This window comes from Oncorhynchus gorbuscha, linkage group LG21, assembly GCF_021184085.1.
Source record: "Oncorhynchus gorbuscha isolate QuinsamMale2020 ecotype Even-year linkage group LG21, OgorEven_v1.0, whole genome shotgun sequence".
Taxonomy (NCBI): domain Eukaryota; kingdom Metazoa; phylum Chordata; class Actinopteri; order Salmoniformes; family Salmonidae; genus Oncorhynchus; species Oncorhynchus gorbuscha.
The window spans coordinates 51,947,792-51,974,722 of NC_060193.1; the positions used below are offsets into that span (position 1 = coordinate 51,947,792).

The 26,931-nt window shown below is 43.0% G+C and overlaps 1 protein-coding gene across 2 annotated transcripts in view; it reads left to right on the plus strand.

The window, feature by feature from the left end:
- Positions 1–921: 921 nt before the first annotated feature.
- LOC124007868 (radixin-like) overlaps positions 922–26,931 on the plus strand; it is a 31,923-nt gene continuing 5,913 nt past the window's right edge. The window contains exons 1-11 of one of the 2 annotated variants that reach the window (XM_046318662.1): positions 922–1,157; positions 5,851–5,942; positions 18,813–18,896; positions 21,605–21,700; positions 22,443–22,565; positions 23,151–23,302; positions 23,408–23,491; positions 23,643–23,789; positions 24,364–24,460; positions 24,669–24,832; positions 25,306–25,436. In XM_046318662.1, coding sequence (XP_046174618.1) covers positions 5,931–5,942; positions 18,813–18,896; positions 21,605–21,700; positions 22,443–22,565; positions 23,151–23,302; positions 23,408–23,491; positions 23,643–23,789; positions 24,364–24,460; positions 24,669–24,832; positions 25,306–25,436 — 1,090 coding nt within the window. In that variant the 5' untranslated portion in view covers positions 922–1,157; positions 5,851–5,930. The remainder of the gene's footprint in view (positions 1,158–5,850; positions 5,943–18,812; positions 18,897–21,604; positions 21,701–22,442; positions 22,566–23,150; positions 23,303–23,407; positions 23,492–23,642; positions 23,790–24,363; positions 24,461–24,668; positions 24,833–25,305; positions 25,437–26,931) is intronic. The other variant, XM_046318661.1, reaches the window with a different exon arrangement.

The following is a 26,931-nucleotide window of genomic DNA, read 5'->3' on the forward strand; positions in this document are numbered from 1 at the left end:
CAGGTCAGGAAAATTGTTTAATTCACGCACTTATAAACAGAAAATCCCTGGTCATCTCTACTGCCTCTGATCTGGCAGACTCACTAAACACACATGCTTCGTTTGTAAATGATGTCTGAATGTTGGAGTGTGCCTCTGGCTTTCTGTAACTAAAAGAAAAAAGAAAATGGTGCCGTGTGGTTTAAGAAATTTGAAATTATTTTTACTTTGACCTTTGATACTTAAGTATATTTTAGTAATTGCATTTACTTTTGATTCTTAAGTATATTTTAAACCAAATTCCCTTGACATTTACTCAAGTAGAATTTTACTGGCTGACTTTTACTTGAGTCATTTTCTATTTAGGTATCTTTACTTTTACTCAAGTATGACAATTGGGTACTTTTCCCACCAATGTTTCTGTGATGCTCTGTGAAGACAAAGACTTAGTGGAAAAGGGTTCAGTGTTTTACAAAGCAGGTATGAGAGAAGTATTCACAGACATCATGGCAGACATCCTTATTTGTGAGAGTCCTTATTTGTGAGAGTCCTTATTTGAGACAAAGCTGATATCATGCTCGTTATGATATAATATAACTAATATAGATACTGTTTCCCTTTGTGTACTGACTTTCCCCATGTTATTGTTCTATTTATCATGCATACTCCATAGACTATATTTGATCCACAGGTGTAAGGAAGGAAACTGGAATAAATGGAGATAACTTAGAAGGACAAGATGTGTGTGTGCATCCTGGCTTCAGGGCAATTCGTAGGATTTGGTATGTTGATTTTCTCCCTCCATTTAGTATCATATATTGTACACACAACCATGACAGCATGGAGTACACCCACCGACACTGTTAGAATACTCTATTTTAAAGTTGGGGGAGTTCTCATCGCTGCTACTGAGCAGAGCGGGTACCCCCACATATTAAATCAACCACGCCTGGCCTCGACTAGTCCGACGGCCATATTGAATGTCTTCACAAATCGCTTTACGGTGGATCTCAATTGCACGGGTTTTTCACTCATGTCCGTTCTAACAGGCTTCACGAGAACATTGGAGGTGACGAGGGTACATTGAATACAGTCGTTTAGTTTACAGCTTGGATAACCTGAAAGCATTGAATACTCAGGATTTTGTCGGTCTTTGAAGCCTTAGTCCTTCACCAGAGGTGAGTTTGTCTGTCTCCTTAGAAGAGCTTCTGCAAGCTGATGAAAAAGGGGCGATTTTTGTGTACTCGACGTGTTGCAAAAGTAGGCTAAGACGGGCCTTCATTTCAAACTATTACTGATAAATTTGTGAGGAAATTTAAACGGTCTTTATCCCTGAAAAACGTTTTGTTGGCAGACAAGCTACTTCATTATTTGCGCAATAATAGTTTGTACTTAGACGAAAGCACAACATTAGGCTATGTGACACGCGGTCACATCTGTCTTGCGAAGATTTCAAAACTTGACTTATCTTGTTTGCAATAACGTTTTTATTAGTGTGAAATGCATTGCCTCGTGTTATTAGACCTGAAACGTAGCCTATAATATCATTCCAGTTTTACTTAGCCATGGCGTATCATTATTAGCAAGTATAATTTCGTTTCATTAGTTGGGTTAACCTGTTACAATGTAGCATTGGCGCGTTTTGACGGTTGTCATCTATTGCAAAGGGAGGCGGGCCGGTGAGTAGTGTAACCAGTGTCGCAATGATTGAAACAATGTTGCTCAACGCGATCACGGTCTACAAATTATAACCTACACATAATTCCGTTACTTTCTACAGGCGCCAATAGTTATGTACCCCAATGCATTAAACACCGGTCGTACCCAACGTTTTTTTGTATACGCATGACCACATTTTTTGCAGAAAATAATCAGCAGCTGTACATAATGTCTATCGTACTAAACTTAACTCAATTTATAATCTGTTTGAAATATATGTTGAGGGTCATTAATGCCAATGATCTGCTGGATTTGGTTGCTTTGAATTGCATACGTGGTTGCCAGTCAGTACATTTTCCCCCCAATTCTGGGTCCCATCATTGTTAAGGAACATGCACTTGAAATTAACTTTTGGGAGTGTTTGCCCAGGACTCAATGCACGGCATCAGAGGTGCACACAATGTTACAACTTATCACTGACAGTCTGATAGGGCCGGGACATACCAGTATCACAATATTCATTAATGTTAATGTCATGGCAAGGAAACCAAACACAAAGCAGGTTTCTCTCCATCTCATCCCTACATTACCCAAAAGGCTCATCCTTTTCGGTTTACATCTACGTGGGCTGGCGCCCATGTCTCACTGGGCCAAAGCTGTCGTTTACATCACCATGGCTAACTGGACTTTCACCTTTTCACAAAGCAACTGTTTTGATTATGCAGAGGTTGTTGATTCTGCTCGTCACAAGTCCTCATTGTCAGCCCTAGCTATAGAAACTCAGTTTCCCAGTATAACATCAGTATACACTAAGTGTAAAGGCATCATCATGCTTCAGTTCAACTGGTGCCTACCCGAACTCAGCTGGTTGACCTGAACGAGTGTGCTCGCATCGTTCCTTACAAGACCTTTGCTAAAAATACTAGAAAAAAGCAGAAATAATACTGTTTGTTCATCTTGAGATGCCGTAGCCAATATACGCATCCTCAAAATAATTTGAGTTATTTTAGATTAATTCGATCTGTCATTCATTTTGACGTTTTTGCCAAGGATTTTTGGTGCAGTATTTCTCAAGTGAAGACATTTGCATGAAAACGAGTTGCGTCTTGTTGAATGGCAACAAACACTTAATTGAATAATTCCTACTGTTGACAAATCCACTACGAAGGGGCCTAGACTTTCGGCCGCCTAGACTTCGGCTTGTCTCTCAAAATGTTTGTGTGCGTGAACATCCCAAAAGAAAATGACCGAAGACCAAAACAAACAACAATTTCACAAAATATTGTCATATAGGCAGGAATTGTTTCGGATGGAATGCTGGTGTTAGTTGAAAAGCAGCCCTGGGGCGAAAAGGGTCAATATCAGGGGGTGTTTTTATCTAGATATTTCCGGATATCTAAAATGTTATTAGATATAAGGAGTAGAAATGCTCCAGAAACACATGTCCTTCATTTCATATATTGAGATAGGATATTCTCTGTAATGGGACAGTTTCTACAGGCATCCAATCCGGACCTCAGAAATCTCCCTACCACCTTATGAGTCCAGGGAGATATCTGGGGTGAGATCCCTTCAAGACATGCCCCTGATGAGCGTGCACCCGCTTACATATTTTAACTCAGGAAGGGTATGTGTCAACATGCTGACGTGTCTAAGCCTTTATGCTTAGGCATGAACGAATCCACATACTTTCAGAAATGTATCATCTGTAGTCATTACCTGATCATTTTTGGATCCATATTTCTCCCCAAATTATTAATTTCAATGGATATCCTTACATGATATGTAATATTCATCCTCATATGTCTGATCGAAAATGGACTAAATCTGACTCATGATCCATGTCCAGCATCTAAATGATTTTACCTGTTCAGGCACCGAAAATCATTGTGCTTCTTCACATAAAGGTGGCATAACTGAGCATACAGCGCCATATTCAGAAGTAGGCTACAAGGCACGGAAAAGCAAATGCTGTCATATTTAATCCAAAGCACATCTGCTATTTCTGTTAAAAAAAATGCAGCATAGCAAATCCAGAGCTCCAATCGGAACACCTGTTTTCTGTAAAGATACAAACGTAGGCCAATCTATGCTGAAAATGTAGTTGATTTATTTAACAGAAAATAAAAGTTGCAGACTCTTAAACAAGCCCTGTTTGTTATGGGTGATGGGTGCAGATTGGGTTGCCAGAGGCGGTCCCTGGCAGTCCAGGCCCTACGTGGTGATAGTTAGTGTTGGTCTGTAATCCACTCCATTGTCAATGCATAAATCGTTCATTGGGTCGATATTGCAAGAAAATATTGTCATTTCGCATAACCACAAGGTAGCTACGTACCTGCTTCATTCATGACGAGAAAACAAACTAGCTGGCCAAGTTGCTGGTTAGCGATCTTATATTAACCAGTAATACAAAATGCGCCCAAATGTCTTCCCTGAAGGGAAAGAAATGTTATTTGTTACCTAGCTAGGCTACCAGTTAGCTTTTACGCTCCCCCCTAATTAGCGAACCTTCTTGATTCTAGTTAACGTTACTAAGATATAAGTAAAACATCTCAAAATAGATGCTCACTTTAGCTTTAACTTATTTGAGGTATTTTCGGAACATTTTCTAATTTCTTGTTGTCAGTTCGACCACACACCGTTTACAATCTAAAAAATGACAATTGGAACTCCACATCAGAAAAGGGGTGATTCTTGTTGCTAGGCTGTAAGTTACAGTGCGTTTAGCTTGTGGTTTGCGTGTGCCTTTATGCAGGTGGAATACAAAACGTTTAGCAAGTGTCAAAGAATTATATGGATTTAATATTTTTCAAATTATTGAACATGTCCTCGAAATTCAAAGAAGTATTAGAAATTGTCCTTATTTAGCTTATCAAAAAGCATATCAGGATCCTGATTATGAACCTCGGTCACCTCAGCATATGAAAATATACTATGCAGGCCTACTGTCAGTATTTGTCGTCATATAGAGAAATTAAGATGTCCACATAGGCCTATCTCAGGATATCTAATGACTCAATATCCGGCCATACCATGTATGATATACGGAAGGAATCCCATAATGATTTCTGCAAGAAAGAAAACATATGGATTTCATATTCGACAAATTCTTAAGCATGTGCGGAAAACTCATAAATGCATCAGAAATCGTCGTTATTTTCGGCATATCAAGATCCAGATAGGGAGATCAGCCAAGAAAAGCATATCTGGAATCAATATAGCATATCTTGAATGTGCTGAGAACACAGATATGCGATGTATACAGTCAGTATTTGTCAACATGAAGAGAGGAAATGGGATGTCGCACATCTCAAGATATTGAATGAGTCCATATCCGGCCATAGGAAATGTCCATGTGTGATATTCAGAGTAATTCCAGCATCATACATGTCTAAAAGACAGGTCTGGATTCAGAATTTGTCCTGGTATGGTGCAAATCCACACAACTCAAAATATGCATTGGAAATGGTCCGTATCCCCTAGAATATCAAAAGCGTTTCATGTAAAGATATCCCTTGATATGGACCCTTTTCACCCAGTGCAGCAATAGTATGTATGACTGGGAGATTATGCTAAAGCATTGGAGGGCTGAAATTGAATAGACCCCTCGGTCTCATGTTTTATTGTCTCCCAGGCAACCATTCTATATTTGGATTGGGCGTAATCAACCTTACATCTTCTTACCAGGTGATTCAAGTCATGAGATTACACTACCACTGCACTCTTTACTGAAACAGAAATTTGATCAAACACATAGTTTCTGTGTGGTTGATAGCATTCCATTACTCCAATTGCAGCCATTATAATGAGAGGTCCTCCACCTCAGCAGTGTCCTGTTTATCACAGGTAATCCAAATTATCTATATAATGAGTACATACAGTGCCTATCATAAGTATTCTCTCCCCCGTGGACACCGAAAACTCTATTTTATTACGAGTTATTGGAGATTTCTCTGCAACAGTTGTTTTAGTAAGGTCTATCTTATGTTTTACTTCCTGAGCTTTATTTCAGTCCGGTTGACCCGGACACCACAGTGACAATATCATCGTTACCCCCTCTCTACCCACTGACCTAAACTCCCCTTCCTCTCTTTCATTCCTTCCCCTTTGCCCTGGTTTCTCTGTCTTACCCATGTGTTGCATCAGCTGTTCTACCTGCATTAGATCTGCTACAATGTCCCCATAACTGAACTGATCTTCTCTGTCCCCTAGGTCCTGTGAAACAGGGAAGCTGTCCGTCCTGTGACAGTTGTCTTCTCAGCTGCCGGGTGAAGGGAGGAGAGGAGACAAACATGCCGAAACCGGTAAGACCTCAGAAATGGAACTATGAACTGAATAGTAATGCAGTGGAAAGGACGAGATAACCCATTCTAAACCATCTGTGGTCTTCATTGGTTAGACTGCTTCCTGTCCAGTCGATGGGAACTTAGTTTGTACTGCTGGCAACACAAGGGATGTGGTTTCACTTCCTACTTGGGCTACATGCACTGACTTGACCTGCTGACTATCTGTAAGATACTCTAGATAAGAATAGTGTCTTAAGTGTACAGGAAGTTTGTATGTGCTTGTACCGCCCACCCTCCTTCACCCTTGCACTTGATGGTTCCCTTCCAAGACCCATGGTGTGAATGTAGTGTAGGCCTGTGTGTATGTCTGCCTCCCAGGCTCTCAGCCCATCTCAGCCACAGAGACAGGGTCAGAGGCTCTGCAACACTGCTGCTATTGTTAACAGCTAATTGGACAGAGAGAATACCAGGGCCCTCTGCTGTACAAGAGACTCCAAAACAAACCATTCAATGCAGTGCATGGTATCCGATATCCACTGAACATTCTCACTGTTTCTCCTAGTTTCTCTGTTCATGTCTTAAGAAGCAGGTCGGGACATGGGGTTAGAGGATGAGTCATGTGGCTCTTGCATAACTCCTGCTTTGATTTTATGCTTAGTTATGATACAGAGTTTGATTTACGGTCAGTGGAGGAAAACATTGTAGGGGAGGGAGTGTTTTGGAAGCCCTGGTAGGGGAACTGTTCTTGTGTGAGACTGGAGATATGCAGGGCTGGTTTTGGCTCTTGTCAAATGATTAAGATGGCAGTTGGCTATACACACTGTTCTCTCTCCTTGTGGATATATTGGGAATCTGGGGTGGTGGAGAAATGGCAGTGGAGAGAGGCGCAGACGTGCACTGATGATGTCATCATCCTCTGATTCTCTCTGTCTACTGAGTCATCAGCGCACCGTCCCAACACGGCGCACAGCAGAAACAGGCCAGGTATCCTTTTTCGATAAGGTCACTGTCAAAGGCACTAGAGAATAGTATGTCTCCCAGAGTTTGTTAGCCACACAGGGGCCACTCAAAGGCCCCTAAACACCACCAAGGGGAATTTGGGGTGGCTGAATTCTTATCTGGAATATTCATACGTTTAATTCATCCGTTACCCCTTGGCCTAAAATTTCCGCGCCCCTGCGGCAATGTAATTAACATACAGTGCATTTGGAAAACATTCAGACCCCTTGACCTATTTGACATTTTCTTACCTTATAGCCTTATTCAAAAAACATTCTCAGCAATCTACACACAATACCCCATAATGACAAAGCAAAAACAGGTTTCGAGAAATGTTATCAAATTTATAAATAATAAAAAACAGAAGTAATTTACATAAGTATTCAGACTCTTTGCTATGACTTGAAATTGAGATAAAGTTCACCCTGTTTCCATTGATAGTCCTTAAGATGTTTCTACAACTTGATTGGAGTCCACCTGTGGTAAATGCAATTTATTGGACATGATTTGGAAAGGCACACACCTGTCTATCTATATAAGGTCCCACAGATGACAGTGCATGTCAGAGCAAAAACCAAGCCATGAGGTTGAAGAAATTGTCCGTAGAGCTCTGAGACAGGATTGTGTCGAAACACAGATCTGGGGATGGGTACCAAAACATTTCTGCAGCATTGAAGGTCCACAAGGCCTCCATTCTTAAATGGAAGAGGTTTGGACCCACTAAGTATCTTTCTAGAGCTGCATGGCCAAACTGAGCAATCGGGGGAGAAGGGCCTTGGTCAGAGAGGTGACCAATCAGGCCTTAATGGTAGTGACCAGACAGAAGCCACTCCTCAGTAAAAGGCACATGACAGCCTGCTTGGAGTTTGCCTAAAGGCACCCAAATGACACTGACCATGAGAAACACGATTCTCTGGTCTGATGAAACCAAGATTGAAATCTTTGGCCTGAATGCCAAGTGTCACATCTGGAGGAAACCTGGCACCATTCCTACGATGAAACGTTGTGGCAGCAGCATCATGCTGTGGGGGTGTTTTTCAGCGGCAGGGACTGAGAGATTAGTCAGGATTGCGGGAAAGATGAATGGAGCAAAGTACAGAGATCCTTGATGAAAACCTGCTCCAGAGCGCTCAGGACCTCAGCACGGGGTGAAGGTTCACCTTCCAACAGGACAACGACCCTAAGCACACAGTCAAGACAACGCAGGAGTAGTTTCCAAACAAGTCTCTGAATGTCCTTGAGTGGCACAGCCAGAGCCCAGACTTGAAAATAGCTGTGTGGCCACGCTCCCCATCCAACCTGACAGAGCTTGAGAGAATCTGCAGAGAAGAATGGGAGAAGCTTGTAGCGTCATGCCCAAGAGAACTTGAGGCTGTAATTGCTGCCAAAGGTGAATCAACAAAGTACTGAGTAAAGGGTCTGAAAACTTGTGTAAATGTGATATTCCATGTTTTTGTTTAATAAATGTGCAGACATTTCTACAAACCTGTTTTTGCTTTGTCATTATGTGGTGTTGTGTGTAGATTCTGAGGAAAAAAACTATTGAATCAGTTTCAGAATACGGCTGTAACGCTAGAGGTCTGAGTACTTTCTGAAGACACTGTAATAAAAACATCCCCATCAAAATCTGTCTGTTTAAGCTAGAGAGATGTTATGTTTTGCATGGGCTGCATCTCAAGCTACTGCATCCACAGATAACCCCCTTCCGCATCTGCGGTAAACGGTGGGAGAGCTAGAGTGGTGTTTGTCAGACCATGAGACGTTCCGAAAATCTGTCTTCTCATGAAAACGTTTGTAGCGTACGAAAGGTTTAGCCTACAAACTATGATGAGGGATGACTCTCACGAACACGATGGTGCACTCCGTTTTGCTCTAGGATGACCATAAGACTCATCTGAAGTCGATACAGCCTCTTCTGCCAACTTGTCTGTAGCGTCCGAACGGTTTGGGTACACACTCATGTGACCCCTCTGTGGAAAGTTGAGACTCTCACGAACACTATGGTGTTCTCCAATACTAGTAGAATATATATTTTTTTTTATGGAAGTATATATGGAGAGTTTAGTGCCTAAATAAAGGGATAAATGCATGTAAGTAATTTCCTGATTTTTCTTATAGCTCTCAGATATAGGACAGACACTTCAGAACAAATTGAGTCCCAAAAATAAATCAAAATGATCTACCATGTAGTGAATCTGTGAAAATAAAAATATGATTTTTTATTTTTGATACCTTAGAGGTCTTAAAATTCAAATTCAAATATCTAAATAATTATTTGTATGACCATCTTTAAATAATTCCATATGTTATTTTAGAACCCCTCTCTTGGTTTAGACTGGGATTAGACTCTAGGTTAATCCAGCTACAATTCATGATGGGATTAATTAACCTGTTTTTAAAATTCAGCAGGTGAATGAAACTGCACTGAGGATGGAACATTTTAATATGTTAAAAATGGCTTTGGGAAGTCAAACGGCTCCTAACTTTCAATGGCAGGCTGCTTAGTAGGGCTGAGAGTCCATGTGCTTGTTTGTACCCCAGGTAAGGCCTGTGTTTTGCTGTGCTGGTAGCCCACCTCTGGGGTAGCGGTAACAGTGTGAGGTCAGGGGGGTTGGGGTAGCCTATACTGAATAACCTGCATTATTCATTGGGCATAAGAACTGGCACACGCTGACCAAACCCCTCCTCACTTCCCGTCAGCTTGGCGGGTGGTGTTTATGACCCGACAGACCCCACAGGAAGGGACGTGCCTGTTTTCTCTGTCTTGTTTGGTTTGCTGCAGAAGGGCCTGAGTGTGAATTGGGCCCATATAAATGGGAGAGCTGTGTCAACATCCTGTGGAAGAAGGGTAGGGGGATGAGTAGGGGGACAGGCTGTAAGTGGTTGGGGGGCACAGTCCTTTGTTTTCTGTTATAGCTCTGTCTGCTAGTGAAAGCTCTGCAAGGCCTTGGTGAGCTCTGTCAAATCGCATAGATAAACCAACAACACAAAGTTGGAGCAGCATCCATTATCCCCACGCCTGCCTGTCCAAACAGACTGACTGGGCCCTAGTTAACATTCTAGCCTGCCCAGCACTGCACAGTCCAGGGCTACACTGTTCAGGGCTGCGTTCAGTACATAAAAATGTAATGGGATGTTTAATTGAACTGAAACGGTGCTGTACTGAACGACCAGTTAAAAACAGGGAGGGGTTGGATTGTGTGTTCAAAATGCACCATTGTTTGTTTTTTGCTTCAAGCCACACCCACCGAACGGAGCAAACCTATCTGTCTGTTCAAGTACATACCAGAACGTTTTGGGAAAAATGTGTTGTTCATTACAAACCGTTCCGCAACGTACCAAGCGTTCAAGCAAACTGAACACACCCCTGGTCTATGAGTCTGAGTGGAACGCTTCCTGATCCTGTGCTCTGTTGACAAGCACCCGACCTGATCCTGAGTACGTGTGTAGGTGGGGATTCCTTCCCAGTAGGGGGGTTAATCAACCGGACAGACAGCTGCTTATTGCCCAGCTGGCCAGATTAACAACTCCTCTCTGACTAAAGGAGAGCAGTCCTGTGTGTCTGTCTGAGACCTCCTCTCAGCAAAGCCTATGTAAACAGCTTATGGACAAACAGCTGCACATTTACTGAGGGGATTGTCTGAGAGAAGACTCATCCTCTAAACAACATGTAGAGATACCATGACGAGCAACAGGATAAAGATTCTGACTGAAAAGTGTCTCGGCTAACCTTTCTAGAACTCTCTCTCACACACACACTGTGTGGTCCATTCGGCCTTCCTTTCATCACCATTCTATTCATGCATGGCCTCTCTGGTGAATTTGGTCTTCCACATTTAGCTCTGCCCTACTGACTCAGTCACATGGATGGTGGGAAACATGACCGCTAGAGGCAAAAGACAGATCCCTTTGACCATGTCCCTCACACACACACACACACACACACACACACACACACCTGATCACACTCCCAATTGCCCTAATATGAGTCCTCCTTAGATTCTTGTGCCGTTTTCTTCTAGGCCAGAATCAGAACCGGTGCTATCGCCAAGAGAAAGTGCTACTGTGCTGTTTTTAGTTTGAAATCCACCAGTTGTATCACATTGATGGTTTATGTACTGTATTTGGGGTGTCATGAGTAACTGGGGCTTGGTTCAGTGGTGTTTTTAGAGGATGTGATTAGCTGTGTGGGTGCTATAGCACGTCTATCCTCCCCCTCTCCTTCTGTCCACACACGGGACAGCCAGGGATTATGGAGAGCAGTGTGTCTGCCTAGCTTTAGCTAGACTACTCTCTTCGCCTTCACACTCCGTGGGCTAGTTGTGTTTTTGGCTCAGATACACATGCAGGCATAAACACACATACACAGGCACACACACGTACACACCCAGGCATACAAACCCAGAGATATAGACAGGCAGACAGCGCGTGCGTGTGAAGTCTAACAAAGGTCAGCACCTGCACAGCTGATTGCTGGTGACAGGCAGCCCCCACACAAACACCAGGAAAACATCTGTTGGAAACAAGTTAAGCACTTGACTCTCCATAGCAGCTTTGTAACTCTGATACCCAACAAGGTGTCCGTTTTGTCCTGCGGACACTGCATGTTGCTACTTCATTATATAACGGGACTAAGGCATGGTCTTTCCAAGTCAGTTTATCGCTGTTGGTTAGCTCTTTAGGAAAGACTTGTTACTTTGAACCCTTTAACGAGTATGATCACATATGTGTGATCATTGTTGAGTGGTCCCTGCAGCGTACGATCACAAACGTGACTGGAACAGTAGCATCAAAGTATGATGCAACAAATGCGTCTAAACGGCGTTGTTGTCTGAAAAGCATCTAAACAATGTTTTGCACTGATGGGAAATAAAGGTCTTCACAACTTTATTCCACAATTTAACATTTTTATTGTAAAAGATAATTTCGAACATAACACGGAACACATCCACAGGTAAACTCATTCCATAAGGGAGAAATGTAGTATTGTTTAGAAAAGAGATGCATGTTCGCTAATGGCAGACATGTTTTTGTTTGTTTGACTTAGCGAAAACTTCCTAATCCCAGAATGTCATTCACTATAAGACGCAAATAAACAAAGTCAAAGATGGCTGCGCTCATTGCCTGAAAAATATGAACATAGTTTAGCCACTTTTTAGCATATTACAAATCGTTGATGTACTTGTTAGTGTATACAAGAACCTGAGCACATAACTTGAAAGTCATTTACCGTTTTTGACAAATCACAAATGTTTTCACCTCACAGATTATCACACCAAATACAAGCCTACTGCCTAACCGTAGCGCGAAAGCTATGCATTTCATTTGTGGGGGGCTTTCAAGTACATGGGGGGTAGAAATGGGTGAAGGTATTGGGAGGGATATGATGCAGGAAATAAACACAGAAGTTTATACGACAAAATAAAACCACTGGAAAGGGGGTCTGAGCTGGCAACCCTGAGGTACCCAAGTTACAATCTGATGCCGTGTTCAAAACAACTGGGAAATCTTAGACTTCCGACTTCAGTGCGTTCAAGACAATAGGGAACTCTGGGGGGCGACGAGCTCCGACTGTAAAAAATAGTTTTGAATGGTCATCCAACTCGGAATTCCAACTCTGGCCTCTTTCTAGAGCTCCGAACTGAAGATCATTGACATCATGGTTTAACCTAGTATTTTTCCGAGTTCACAGTTGTCTTGAAAGAACCATAAGTCAGTCAAGTGAACTATCCATTTATAACCAGAATGCATTTAATGATGTCAACAAACATGGCTACAAACATGGCGCCACACATAGCCGGCAAATAGCCTAGCATTAGCTCATAATAATCAGTACAACATTCCAAAAAGTATTTTACACACCTGTCCATTACAATCTATGCATGATTTGTCACCAGTACTTGAAAACGTGAATAGAACAGTAAATATATTAGGATCCATATTTACAGCAGAAACAACACAATATACAGCTAATAAGCCACTTTGATTGGAACACACACATCTAAAGTCCAATTTGTAAGGAAAACAAACGCAAAGGCAATGCGGGTGCCTACCTGAAAATGTGCTGGGGGGAAAACGTTGTGTAAGGCCTGTTCTGACTAGGATGCACAATGTTTTCATACTTGATCTGGGGAAACACTAGGGAGTGCTTGAGCTCTCGTTGAAGAGAAGTTTGTCGGGCTCAGTAAAACCTCAAACAAAAATTGTCCACAACGGTGAAATTGGCTACTTCTTATGTGAATTAACAATCCCACTGACTCGATCAGCTATTTTCGGGAGGGGACCTGACCTGAGTTCCTTAGAAGAAACACCTCATTTAACCTGAACCTTTCTAGAAACCCCTTGACAACATTCCGCTGAAAAGGCAGCGCGTGAAATTCAAAAATATTTTTTAGAAATATGTCACTTTACCACATGAACAAGTCCAATACAGCAAATGAAAGATAAACAACTTGTTAATCTACCCATGTCCGATTTAAAAAATCAATAATAATAATAATTTTAAAAAACACAGCCATTTTTCCAGCCAAAGATGGGTCACAAAAAGCAGAAATATAGATAGTTAATCACTAACCTTTGATCTTCATCAGATGACACTCATAGGACATCATGTTACACAATATATGTATGTTTTTTCCGATAATGTGCATATTTATATCCAAAAATCTCAGTTTACATTGGCGCCTTACGTGCAGTAATGTTTTGATTCCAAAATATCCGGTGATTTTGCAGAAATACTCATAATAAACATTGATAAAAGATACAAGTGTTATTCACAGAATTAGAGAGACTTCTCCTTAATGCAACCGCTGTGTCAGATTTCAAAAAAACTTTACGGAAAAAGCATAATCTGAGAACGGCGCTCAGAACCCAAAACAGACAGAGGTATATCTGCCATTTTGAATCAACAAAGTTAGAAACTACACCATAAATATTCACTTACCTTTGATGCTCTTCATCAGAAGGCAATCCCAGGAATCCCAGTTCGACAATAAATGACTGATTTGTTCCATAATGTTCCATTTATGTCCAAATAGCCACTTGTTGTTAGCGTGTTCAGCGCAGTAATCCATCTTCATGAGGCGCAGGCACTTCATCCAGACAAAAACTAGAAAAGTTCCGTTAGTCCTTTAGAAACATGTCAAACGATGTATGGAATCAATCGTTAGGATGTTTTTAACATAAAACATCAATAATGTTTCAACCGGAGAATTTCTTGGTCTTCAGAAAAGCACTGGAACGAGAGGTAACTCTGTCGGGAGTGCTCTGTCGGGAGTGCGCGTCATGAGACCAAGGGTCTCTGCCAGACCACTGACTCAATGAGGTCTCATGAGCCCCTCCTTTATAGTAGAATCCTCAAACCAGGTTCTAAAGACGGTTGACATCTAGTGGAAGCCCTTGGAAGTGCAGCCTCATCCATATCTCAATGTGTATCGGAAGGCCAAGCTTTGAAAATCTACAAACCTCATATGTCCCACTTCCCGGTTGGATTTTTCTCAGGTTTTCACCTGCCATATGAGCTGTGTTATACTCACAGACATCATTCAAACAGTTTTGGAAACTTCAGAGTGTTTTCTATCCAATACTAATAATAATATGCATATATTAGCATCAGCTTTTTCAGTTCTGCCCACAAATTTTCTATAGGATTGAGGTCACGGCTTTGTGATGGCCACTCCAATACCTTGACTTTGTTGTCCTTAAGCCATTTTGCCACAACTTTGGAAGTATGCTTGGTCATGACCCATTTGCGACCCAGCTTTAACTTCCTGACTGATGTCTTGAGATGTTGCTTCAATATATCCACACATTTATCCTCTTCATGATGCCATCTATTTTGTGAAGTGCACCAGTCCCTCTTTCAGCAAGGTACCCCCACAACATAATGCTGCCACCCCCGTGCTTCACGGTTGGGATGGTATCTTCGGCTTGCAAGCCTCCTTTTCCCTCCAAACATAACGATGGTAATTATGGCCAAACAGTTCTATTTTTGTTTCATCAGACCAGAGGACATTTCCTCAAAAGGTACAATCTTTGTCCCCATGTGCAGTTGCAAACCGTAGTCTGGTACTCCCTGTATATAGCTCCACATAGATCTGGTACTCCCTGTATACAGCTCCATGTTGATCTGGTACTGGTACACCCTGTATATAGCTCCATGTTGATCTGGTACTGGTACACCCTGTATATAGCTCCACGTTGATCTGGTACTGGTACACCCTCTATATAGCTCCATGTTGAACTAGTAGTCCCTGTATATAGCTCCACATTGATCTGGTACTCCCTGTATATAGCTCCACATTGATCTGGTACTCCCTGTATATAGCTCCACATTGATCTGGTACTCCCTGTATACAGCTCCACATTGATCTGGCACTCCCTGTATATAGCTCCACGTTGATCTGGTGCTGGTACTTCCTGTATATAGCTCCACATTGATCTGGTGCTGGTACTTCCTGTATATAGCTCCACATTGATCTGGTACTGGTACTTCCTGTATATAGCTCCACATTGATCTGGTCCTGGTACTTCCTGTATATAGCTCCACATTGATCTGGTACTGGTACTTCCTGTATATAGCTCCACATTGATCTGGTACACCCTGTATATATCTCCATGTTGATCTGGTACTCCCTGTATATAGCTCCACATAGATCTGGTACTGGTACGCCCTGTATATAGCTCCACATTGATCTAGTACGCCCTGTATATAGCTCCATGTTGATCTGGTACTGGTACTCCCTGTATATAGTTCCACATTGATCTGGTACTCCCTGTATATAGTTCCACATTGATCTGGTACTCCCTGTATATAGTTCCACTTTGATCTGGTACTCCCTGTATATAGTTCCACTTTGATCTGGCACTCCCTGTATATAGCTCCACATTGATCTGGTACTGGTACTCCCTGTATATAGCTCCACATTGATCTGGTACTCCCTGTATATAGTTCCACATTGGTCTGGTACTCCCTGTATATAGTTCCACATTGGTCTGGTACTCCCTGTATATAGTTCCACATTGATCTGGTACTCCCTGTATATAGTTCCACTTTGATCTGGTACTGGCACTCCCTGTATATAGCTCCACATTGATCTGGTACTGGTACTCCCTGTATATAGCTCCACATTGATCTGGTACTCCCTGTATATAGTTCCACATTGATCTGGTACTCCCTGTATATAGTTCCACTATGATCTGGCACTCCCTGTATATAGCTCCACATTGATCTGGTACTGGTACTCCCTGTATATAGCTCCACATTGATCTGGTACTGGTACTCCCTGTATATAGCTCCACATTGATCTGGTACTGGTACGCCCTGTATATAGCTCCACATTGATCTAGTACGCCCTGTATATAGCTCCATGTTGATCTGGTACTGGTGCTCCCTGTATATAGTTCCACATTGATCTGGTACTCCCTGTATATAGTTCCACTTTGATCTGGTACTCCCTGTATACAGCTCCACATTGATCTGGTACTCCCTGTATATAGCTCCACGTTGATCTGGTACTCCCTGTATATAGCTCCACGTTGATCTGGTACTCCCTGTATACAGCTCCATGTTGATCTGGTACTCCCTGTATATAGCTCCACGTTGATCTGGTACTCCCTGTATATAGCTCCACGTTGATCTGGTACTCCCTGTATATAGTTCCACGTTGATCTGGTACTCCCTGTATATAGTTCCACGTTGATCTGGTACTCCCTGTATATAGTTCCACGTTGATCTGGTACTCCCTGTATATAGTTCCACATTGATCTGGTACTCCCTGTATATAGTTCCACATTGATCTGGTACTCCCTGTATATAGTTCCACATTGATCTGGTACTCCCTGTATATAGTTCCACATTGATCTGGTACTCCCTGTATATAGTTCCACTTTGATCTGGTACTCCCTGTATACAGCTCCACATTGATCTGGTACTCCCTGTATATAGCTCCACGTTGATCTGGTACTCCCTGTATATAGCTCCACGTTGATCTGGTACTCCCTGTATACAGCTCCATGTTGATCTGGTACTCCCTGTATATAGCTCCACGTTGATCTGGTACTCCCTGTATATAGCTCCACGTTGATCTGGTACTCCCTGTATATAGTTCCACGTTGATCTGGTACTCCCTGTATATAGTTCCACGTTGATCTGGTACTCCCTGTATATAGTTCCACATTGATCTGGTACTCCCTGTATATAGTTCCACATTGATCTGGTACTCCCTGTATATAGTTCCACATTGATCTGGTACTCCCTGTATATAGTTCCACATTGATCTGGTACTCCCTGTATATAGTTCCACATTGATCTGGTACTCCCTGTATATAGTTCCACATTGATCTGGTACTCCCTGTATATAGCTCCATTCTTGTGCATTTCATTTTATTCTTCTAGTTTTTTGGTATTATTTTTCAACTCTGCAGCATTGAAGGGCTTGTATGTGTAAAGCAAGCATTTCAAGGTAAAGCATACACCAGTTGTATTCGCTGCATGTGACAAATACAATTTGACTTAATTTGTCTGCCCAATATACATCTGTTAGCATGTTTGGTAGATAAGAAGTTTATCATAGTTCTAGCTCTAGTCTACTTGCCTTTTTCTGTGCTGTACTAGGATGCAGGTGGAGAGGGGTCGCATGTGTGTCTAACAGTATATATTCTGTCCCTCTGCTCGTCCCTACCTGGGCTCGAACCAGGGACACCTCTGCACACATTAACTGACACCCCTGAAGCATTACTCATCGCTCCACAAAAGCCACGGCCCTTGCAGAGCAAGGGAAACGACTACTTCAAGGTCTCAGAGCGAGTGACGTCACTGATTGAAACGTTATTAGCGCGCACCCCGCTAATTAGCTAGCCATTTCACACCAGTTACATGTGCTTTCATAGGAGAATACTGAATAGTTAGTGGGGCAGAGCGAGAATACAGGAGGTTTCATGGCTAATTAATGCTAGCGAGACAGAGGCAGATGCACAGTCTCTACAGTGTGGTTTTTGTGAGAGTCACAGTACTGTGCTGGATATTTACACGTTTTCTGGATAAGTAATGGTGTGTGTGTGTTGGGGTAAATGGGGATAGCGAATGTGTGTGTGTGTGTGTGTGTGTTGTGTTCCTGTCCTGAGGTTGCATGGGTAATTCATGATAGAAAGAGGAAACGGGGCGAGCAAGGGAAGCTGCTTCTCTCAATGGGCCACTAAGGTACTGTAACCTTAGTCGCCCACAGCTGCACTATCTGGATTGGAGTGCAGCTGGCCGCCACTCGGCATCATCTTTCGCTCTGCATATCGCACTGTCTTTTTTTATTTTCCCCTCTGCCTCTCCAGTGTGTGTGTGTTTTTTGGGGGGTAAACCGGGATGGAGAATGTGTGTGTCAGTCATGGAGGATGCCCTCGGGGTCAGGCCTATTCTATCAGCTGTGTGTCAGGTATGGTGCCAAGCCAGCCTAGTGCATCTCAGACAGCAGCAGCCAATGGCTGGCCTCGCTCCTCTGCTCCGCCTCACAGGGAGGAGGAGGAGGCGGCTGCTAGAAAGGGGAGTACTCACTGAGTGCTGAGAGGGCAAAAAGACACACACAGGCACTACATTAGCCCATTCAAACACACACACAACACTCCTTCAGTTCTCTGTCTTGCTGGAAGGCCTTTGTTGCTCCCTTGAGGAGCGTTCAGTCTCCTGCACTAAAACAAACTGAAATTGAGTTTGTTCATTTCTTGTCCACCAAAATAGCTGACTCGATACCATTTTAAATGTGTTAAAGCTGCATCTGACACATCCTGAAACGCTGACCACGGCACACAGTGGTGACGGTGTCGCATGAAAAGTTGACAGCCTACAGTGAATGGAAAATTACATGCAACTGGCAAATAACATGCAAACTTGTTTTGTAGATTAATGTGCGGGTCACCACCATGGACGCAGAGCTGGAGTTTGCCATCCAGCCCAACACCACTGGCAAACAGCTCTTTGACCAGGTAAGCAAGAAAATTCACATAACTTAAAAGCTAATAGAGCTATAGTATGAAACGTAAGATCAAGTGGGTGCTTTACCTTGTTCCTGGATGAGGTTAATTTCTCCCTTTTTTGTTAGTATTATCATTGAAGATTAGTATTTTGATATACACTGTCCTGATTGATGTGTAGTCAGTTACTGTTGTCATGGTATCAGTACTGTTATCCTGTCATAATGGAGCAGCGTTACTGTGACTGACAGTCAGTTACTGTTGTCATAGTATCAGTACTGTTATCCTGTCATAATGGAGCAGCGTTACTGTGACTGACAGTCAGTTACTGTTGTCATAGTATCAGTACTGTTATCCTGTCATAATGGAGCAGCGTTATTGTGACTGACAGTCATGCCGAGGCAGCACGCCCATTGCAATATTGATGTCCCTGGCTGAAATATTCATATGATATAGACATCTAGCTAGCTGGGGTAAAACCAGGGCCTGCCCTGGTCCTATGGTTCACTCAAAGGATTTGTCCCACGACGGCCACCTCAATGAGTTGAGAGTGGAGACAATGTCCCCAATTAATTACATTGATGTCATTTCAACAATGACATGGTTAAACAGTAGTTTTGAGGGTGCATTGGAGGTCATTGAATGACGGACTGTTTTTGGGATCTTTATTGTTGGATAGTTATTTTCTGCAACTTCTCAGCCTGACACTGGAGGAGGATGATGATGATGTAATTAGAGGTTGACCGATTAATCGGAATGGCTGATGAATTAGGGCCGATTTCAAGTTTTCATAACAATCGGAAATGTGTATTTTTGGGCACCGATTTTCCTTTTTTAATTTTTTCATATACCTTTTATTTAACAAGGCAAGTCAGTTAAGAACACATTCTTATTTTCAATGACGGCCTAGGAACAGTGGGTTAACTGCCTCGTTTAGGGGCAGATTGGCAGACTTTCACCTTGTCAGCTCGGGGGAGCCAATCTTGCAACTTTACAGTTAACTAGTCCAACGCAATAACGACCTGCCTCTCTCTCGTTGCACTTCACAAGGAGACTGCCTGTTACGCAAATGCAGTAAGCCAAGGTACGTTGCTAGCTAGCATTAATCTTATTTTATAAAAAACAATCAATCATAATCACTAGTTAACTACACATGGTTGATGATATTACTAGATATTATCTAGCATGTCCTGCGTTGCATATAATCTGACTGGGCGGTGGTAGGCAGAAGCAGGTGCGTAAACATTCATTCAAACAGCACTTTCGTGTGTTTTGCCAGCAGATCTTCGTTGTGCGTCAAGCATTGCGCTGTTTATGACTTCAAGCCTACCAACTCCCGAGATGAGGCTGGTGTAACCGAAGTGAAATGGCTAGCTAGTTAACGCGCGCTAATAGCGTTTCAAACGTCACTCGAGCTGAGCCTTCTAGTAGTTGTTCCCCTTGCTCTGCATGGGTAACGCTGCTTCAATGGTGGCTGTTGTCGTTGTGATGCTGGTTCGAGCCCAGGGAGGAGCGAGGAGAGGGACGGAAGCTATACTGTTAAACTGGCAGTATTAAAGTGCCTATAAGAACATCCAATAGTCAAAGGTTAATGAAATACAAATGGTATAGAGGGAAATAGTCCTATAATTCCTATAATAACTACAACCTAAAACTTCTTACCTGGGAATATTGAAGACCTGTTAAAAGGAACCACCAGCTTTCATATGTTCTCATGTTCTGAGCAAGGAACTGAAACGTTAGCTTTCTTACATTTCTCACTTTTACTTTCTTCTCTAACACTTTGTTCTTGCATTATTTAAACCAATTTGAACATGTTTCATTATTTACTTGAGGCTAAATTGATTTTATTGATGTATAATATTAAGTTAAAATAAGTTAATTCAGTATTGTTGTAATTGTCATTATTACAAATAAATAAATCGTCTGATTTAATCGGTATCAGCTTTTTTTGATCCTCCAATAATCGGTATCGGCGTTGAAAAATCATAATCGGTCGACCTCGAATTGTAATGTCCGAGCCTAATTTCTATCCCTGTTGAGGTCCCTATATGCCTGTAAAGCTACTCTGTAACACATGTTAAAGATATCGCCGTGACAATCAACAGTACCAGAGCATTTTCTCACAAACAGAAACTGGAGACTATTTTGGAGGGCTGAAGAACTGTAGTGAATGAGACCATTAATGCGCAGGAAGGTGGCAACTGTCCTGGACGGTGTGTCCAGCTACCTTCTTACACTTCAGTGTGTGTTTTGTATTCCCAGTACACGCACAATCCATTTCCAGGGAATCAGCAGGAGTTATGGCCATCCGCCTCATTGCCCTCCTCTGCAGTTAACAGACAGAGTGGATCTAAGTAGCTTGTTGCCGCGTGTCAACTGGCTGGGCTATTAGTCACCCCCCTCCAGAGTTAACGGTGAGCCCAGGGCCCACTGTGGAGAAGTTATGCCACAGTGGGCCCATCGCTGCCGAGGAGCCTCCAGTCAGGCAGAGACTAAAACGCCCCTCTCAATTAAACCTGCATTGCAGTATATTTATTTACACAGTAACCTGTGAGCCTAACTTTCTTCCTAGTCACATCAAGTTTGAACTTTTGTCATGAAACAAATGCTTGCTAGCATGTTGTGTTCTATAGGACATTTAACATGAGAAATGTGACTTCTTCAGTAATACCACCCTCCCAACTGTTTAATGGTGGAGTATTGTCTGATGTTAACAGGTGGTGAAGACGGTGGGGCTTCGAGAGGTCTGGTTCTTCGGACTGCAGTACGTGGACAGCAAGGGTTACAGCACGTGGCTGAAGCTTAATAAAAAGGTGTCTTCTCTCATTCTCTCTCGTGGTTTCTCTTGGTTTCTCTATCTCTTCTCTTACTCTCTGTTTCCAGAGCGGCTGCCAGCAGGCAGTCAGTTTGAGCTGGTTATTAGGCTGTGGTCAGGGGGCCTCAAATGTGCACTTTCACAGACTTCCTGTCACACTCGGGCCAAAGACCCTCCGACCCCCCCAAAAACTGCTCTGAAGTGCCTGTAAAAGACAGCGAGAGAGAGGGTGTGTGTGTGTGTGTGTGTGTGTGTGGTGTGTGTGTGTGTTGGAACTAGTTCAGTAGTCGTAGAGCAGTGTGGTTCTGTCAGGGTGATCTACAGCAGGATTTATTGTAACAGTTGTCTCCAGTGGAAAGTGTTCTGATTCTAGGCACCGGAGTCTGGGACGTAAGCGGCTGTAAAGAGGGTCCAATCCTATCACTAATTAGGATAAGATTAGATAACATAAGTTTGTTCATACCTTTATGGCTTCATAACCAACTTCTATGATTTAGCTTTATCGCCCAGCTTACAAAGCTTAGATTGTAAAGCTTCTAGATCCTCCAAGTATCTCAATAGTCAAACACGGATGCTTACTGAGCATTCATCTTAGCCAGCCACGTTTTTCCCCTGTCAGTGCAGATAAGGGAGAGGAGACAAGGCGATCGAAGGCACTCCAGACTACTGACAGTCGTCTAGTCTACCACTAGTGGTCTTGTTGTGTCTGTACAGGGCTTTAAATGTGTTGTCCCCTCTAGGTGACAGCCCAGGATGTAAAGAAGGAGAACCCTCTGCAGTTTAAGTTCCGGGCCAAGTTCTTCCCTGAGGACGTGTCTGAGGAGCTGATCCAGGAGATCACACAGAGACTCTTCTTCCTGCAGGTAACTGACACTAGCTGTGTTCCAATACTCATACTAACCATAATATTTGTGACATAAATTGAGAATGTAGTATGCTTATTGGTCATAGTATGGATATATTTAGTATGCCAAAAGTTTCCGGATGTAGTACATTCACCAAAATACGAAGAATGCAAACAGTGGACACTATTTCTGTGGTTTTAGGGCCCAATGTAATTCTTCAGAAAATGGGCGTGGCTTCAACGGTACACTCAACTGAAAGGATACCGTTAGTTCATCGTAGTATACAAATAGTATGTAGTATGCAGTATGTTAGTATGGGTATTCGAACAGCGCTTCCGTCTTTGTCGCACAGTGATGCCACCATGTCAGTCGGGGGGGGGGGGGGCTTTTCATTGTCTAGGATTCTAAGTCATCAGTATTCTAAGTCTTGACAGTCAAAAACAGACATTCTTATTTTTTTTATTTTTTTTTACTCGTGGTGTCTTGATGCCAAATCCTTCCTAAGTTCAGTACCTTACTGGGCAAGGTGAGATGAGGTCACATGACCTCTACTTTATTTTTCCCCTTTTTGTTTTCCTCTCTCCGTTTGGCTTCTCTGACCAGGTGAAGGAGGCCATTTTGAACGATGAGAACTACTGTCCCCCGGAGACTGCCGTGCTGCTGGCATCCTACTCTGTCCAGGCCAAGTACACCGACTACAACAAAGACAGCCACAAGCCTGGCTACCTCACCAACGACAGACTGCTGCCACAGAGGTGAGTGGCCACTGGCCAGAAGCAGGGATGTCCCGGAGTCATGCACCGTCCACATCCTAACAAGGAATCCTGGAATGTTAAAAAAAAATGTTCTGTGTTGTGTAGAGTCCTGGAGCAGCACAAGCTCACCAAGGAGCAGTGGGAGGACCGGATACAGACCTGGCATGAGGAGCACCGAGGCATGCTCAGGTCTGTGTGGATTTCCTTCTCTTTCTCTGTGTGTGTTTATGAGGGTTATTGGGAGAGGTGTTTTGTCTTGTAGAAGATGCATTTGTTTGAATGGTTCCACCACATTGAGACATTTCCATGTCAGAAACGTAACGATGTGCTTTTCCCCCAGAGAGGACTCTATGATGGAGTACCTGAAGATAGCTCAGGACCTGGAGATGTACGGGGTCAACTACTTTGAGATCAAGAACAAGAAGGGGACAGAGCTGTGGCTGGGAGTGGACGCCCTGGGACTCAACATCTACGAACACGAAGACAAGTCAGTCTCACTACTACAGCTGTATCAACTATGGCTGGCCTATTGGAAATCTACTGTAATATAAGCAGATGTTTAATCAGATTTCGCCTAGTTGTTCTACTTTACAACCTGTAGTTTGATTGTTGGGGTGAATGAAAGATGTCCAAGAAGAAAAGAGAGCAAGAGAAGGATGAGTAAATGTTACTTTTAGCAGTAGAGGAGAGAGGGGTGGGGGAAGAAAGAGTAAGTAGGGTCTGTTACTCTTCCGGTCTTCCCCTCATTTGTGGATGGGACACAACTGTGGCACGGCTTTGAAATGGTTTCCCGTCCTGCCACTCAGACCCATTCCCTTTCTTTCGCAACACTGACCTCAGATCAGCTGGTAGACAATTAATGCAGTGCCACATTCTTGAGTAGAGACTTGTGTACTATAGTATACAGCAATTGACTTGGATTTAGATGTCTCTCGCCTATCATCGCCATCGGCTGGCAGCTTTTATAGCACAATATTTTACACCCCAAAATACAACTTAATTTTGAATATTGAAAACTGTCCGTGTGCATCGATTACCAAATATCAACATTTCCCCCCCAGACTGACACCAAAGATCGGCTTCCCTTGGAGCGAGATCCGAAACATCTCCTTCAACGACAAGAAATTTGTCATCAAACCCATCGACAAGAAAGCTCCAGTAAGTCTCCCTTTGTCTGATTTTCCTTTAAGATCCCAAAACAACAAGATGTGGAGGCACAGATCCCTTTTCCAGAACACTTTAATAAGTAGTAGTGAATTATACTCTAAAGAGTTTATCATATTCTGTTGTCAAACATGGTAATCTCATGGTCTATCTAGTCATCCTAACGGTTTCCCCTAAATTCGGGTCTCCTGTGTCTCTATAGGACTTTGTGTTCTACGCGCCACGTTTGCGGATCAACAAGCGGATCCTGGCTCTGTGTATGGGGAACCACGAGCTGTACATGAGGAGGAGGAAGCCTGACACCATCGAGGTGCAACAGATGAAGGCCCAGGCCAGAGAGGAGAAACACCACAAACAGCAGGAGAGGTACAGGAGGAGCACATAGAGACACACACTAACGCAGACACACACCTTCTGACAATACCCTGGATCAGCACCACTAGAGGGCAGTATTAGACTGTATATAAATTGCTATCAAGGATATTTACTTTACTTTCATAGTCATAGCTATTTGTTGACAGAAATGAAAGCCTATGTAGAGACATTCCATAGCAGGTATGCTGTATATTTGAACCTTTCTAGCAAAAATCAACTTTTCAGAATATTTTATAATATCAATAAGTCACTAAAATCCAGAATGTTGATATTACATAGACATTAACAAGATATCATGTACAATACGTTGACATGTTAGTTTGATACCCTGGATATTACTGTACACTTCAATAAGATAAAAAATCACTAAAGGTGACGATGAAAAGCACACCTATATAGTGCTTCGTTGCAAGGGTTCATTTCCTAGCGGATAGATGAGATATCCCTTCATCAATTCCTGACAGAGCCCAGCTGGAGAATGAGAAGAAGAAACGAGAGCATGCGGAGAAAGAGAAGGAGAGAATAGAGCGAGAGAAGGACGAGCTGATGGAGAGACTGAGGCTGATCGAGGACCAGACGATGAGGGCCCAGGAAGGTACCAGTCAGCCTCTTCCCACAGCTCCCCAGAAGTTCAACCCTCTAACTTTCCTCCTGTCTTCCCACAGCTCCCCAGAAGTTCAACCCTCTAACTTTCCTCCTGTCTTCCCACAGCTCCCCAGAAGTTCAACCCTCTAAATTCCCTCCTGTCTTCCCACAGCTCCCCAGAAGTTCATCTCTCTAACTTTCCTCCTGTCTTCCCACAGCTCCCCAGAAGTTCAACCCTCTAACTTTCCTCCTGTCTTCCCACAGCTCCCCAGAAGTTCAACCCTCTAAATTCCCTCCTGTCTTCCCACAGCTCCCCAGAAGTTCATCTCTCTAACTTTCCTCCTGTCTTCCCACAGCTCCCCAGAAGTTCAACCCTCTAAATTCCCTCCCCCCAGAAGTTCATCTCTCTAACTTTCCTCCTGTCTTCCCACAGCTCCCCAGAAGTTCATCTCTCTAACTTTCCTCCTGTCTTCCCACAGCTCCCCAGAAGTTCATCTCTCTAACTTTCCTCCTGTCTTCCCACAGCTCCCCAGAAGTTCAACCCTCTAAATTCCCTCCTGTCTTCCCACAGCTCCCCAGAAGTTCATCTCTCTAACTTTCCTCCTGTCTTCCCACAGCTCCCCAGAAGTTCATCTCTAACTTTCCTCCTGTCTTCCCACAGCTCCCCTGAAGTTCAACCCTCTAACTTTCCTCCTGTCTCTGTACAAGTGTAGACACTCTATAATACCACATTCATTCAGCATTCATGTAATATCTGCACCTCTTATTTGTCATAGGGAATTATATATTTACTTTGTATTTAAAATCTATATTGACCCAGGGCAATATCAGGTGCAAATGTTGCAATGTTGTAAATGCTAGGTAAACCTGTCTCTGGCGTCACCTGGAGGGTTTTCGTGGTGTTGATATGTGGGCTCTACATGGGGCTGTTGGTTGGTCAGTGTCAGTCAGTATGCCAATGGGACCTGACCCTAACCTTCTAGACTGGTCCTCACTGCACCGCGGTACTAAACTCTCATCTCTTACTTCTTATAGGACTGTTCTCAGCACCAAGTAAACATTAAGTCGACTCAGAAACACTTCTTTTAACCTCCTCCTCCCAACACTACCATCTGATCTTATAGACTTGGGTGGTGTGTTGAGAGACATCCACATTGTGTTCCAGTGGTATAGACTGACTTGGTGGTGTGTTGAGAGACATCCACATTGTGTTCCAGTGGTATAGACTGACTTGGTGGTGTGTAGAGAGACATCCACATTGTGTTCCAGTGGTATAGACTGACTTGGTGGTGTGTAGAGAGACATCCATGTTGTGTTCCAGTGGTATAGACTGACTTGGGCGATGTCTTGAGAGACATCCACATTGTGTTCCAGTGGTATAGACTGACTTGGTGGTGTGTAGAGAGACATCCACATTGTGTTCCAGTGGTATAGACTGACTTGGTGGTGTGTTGAGAGAGAGAGGGAGACATCCACATTGTGTTCCAGTGGTATAGACTGACTTG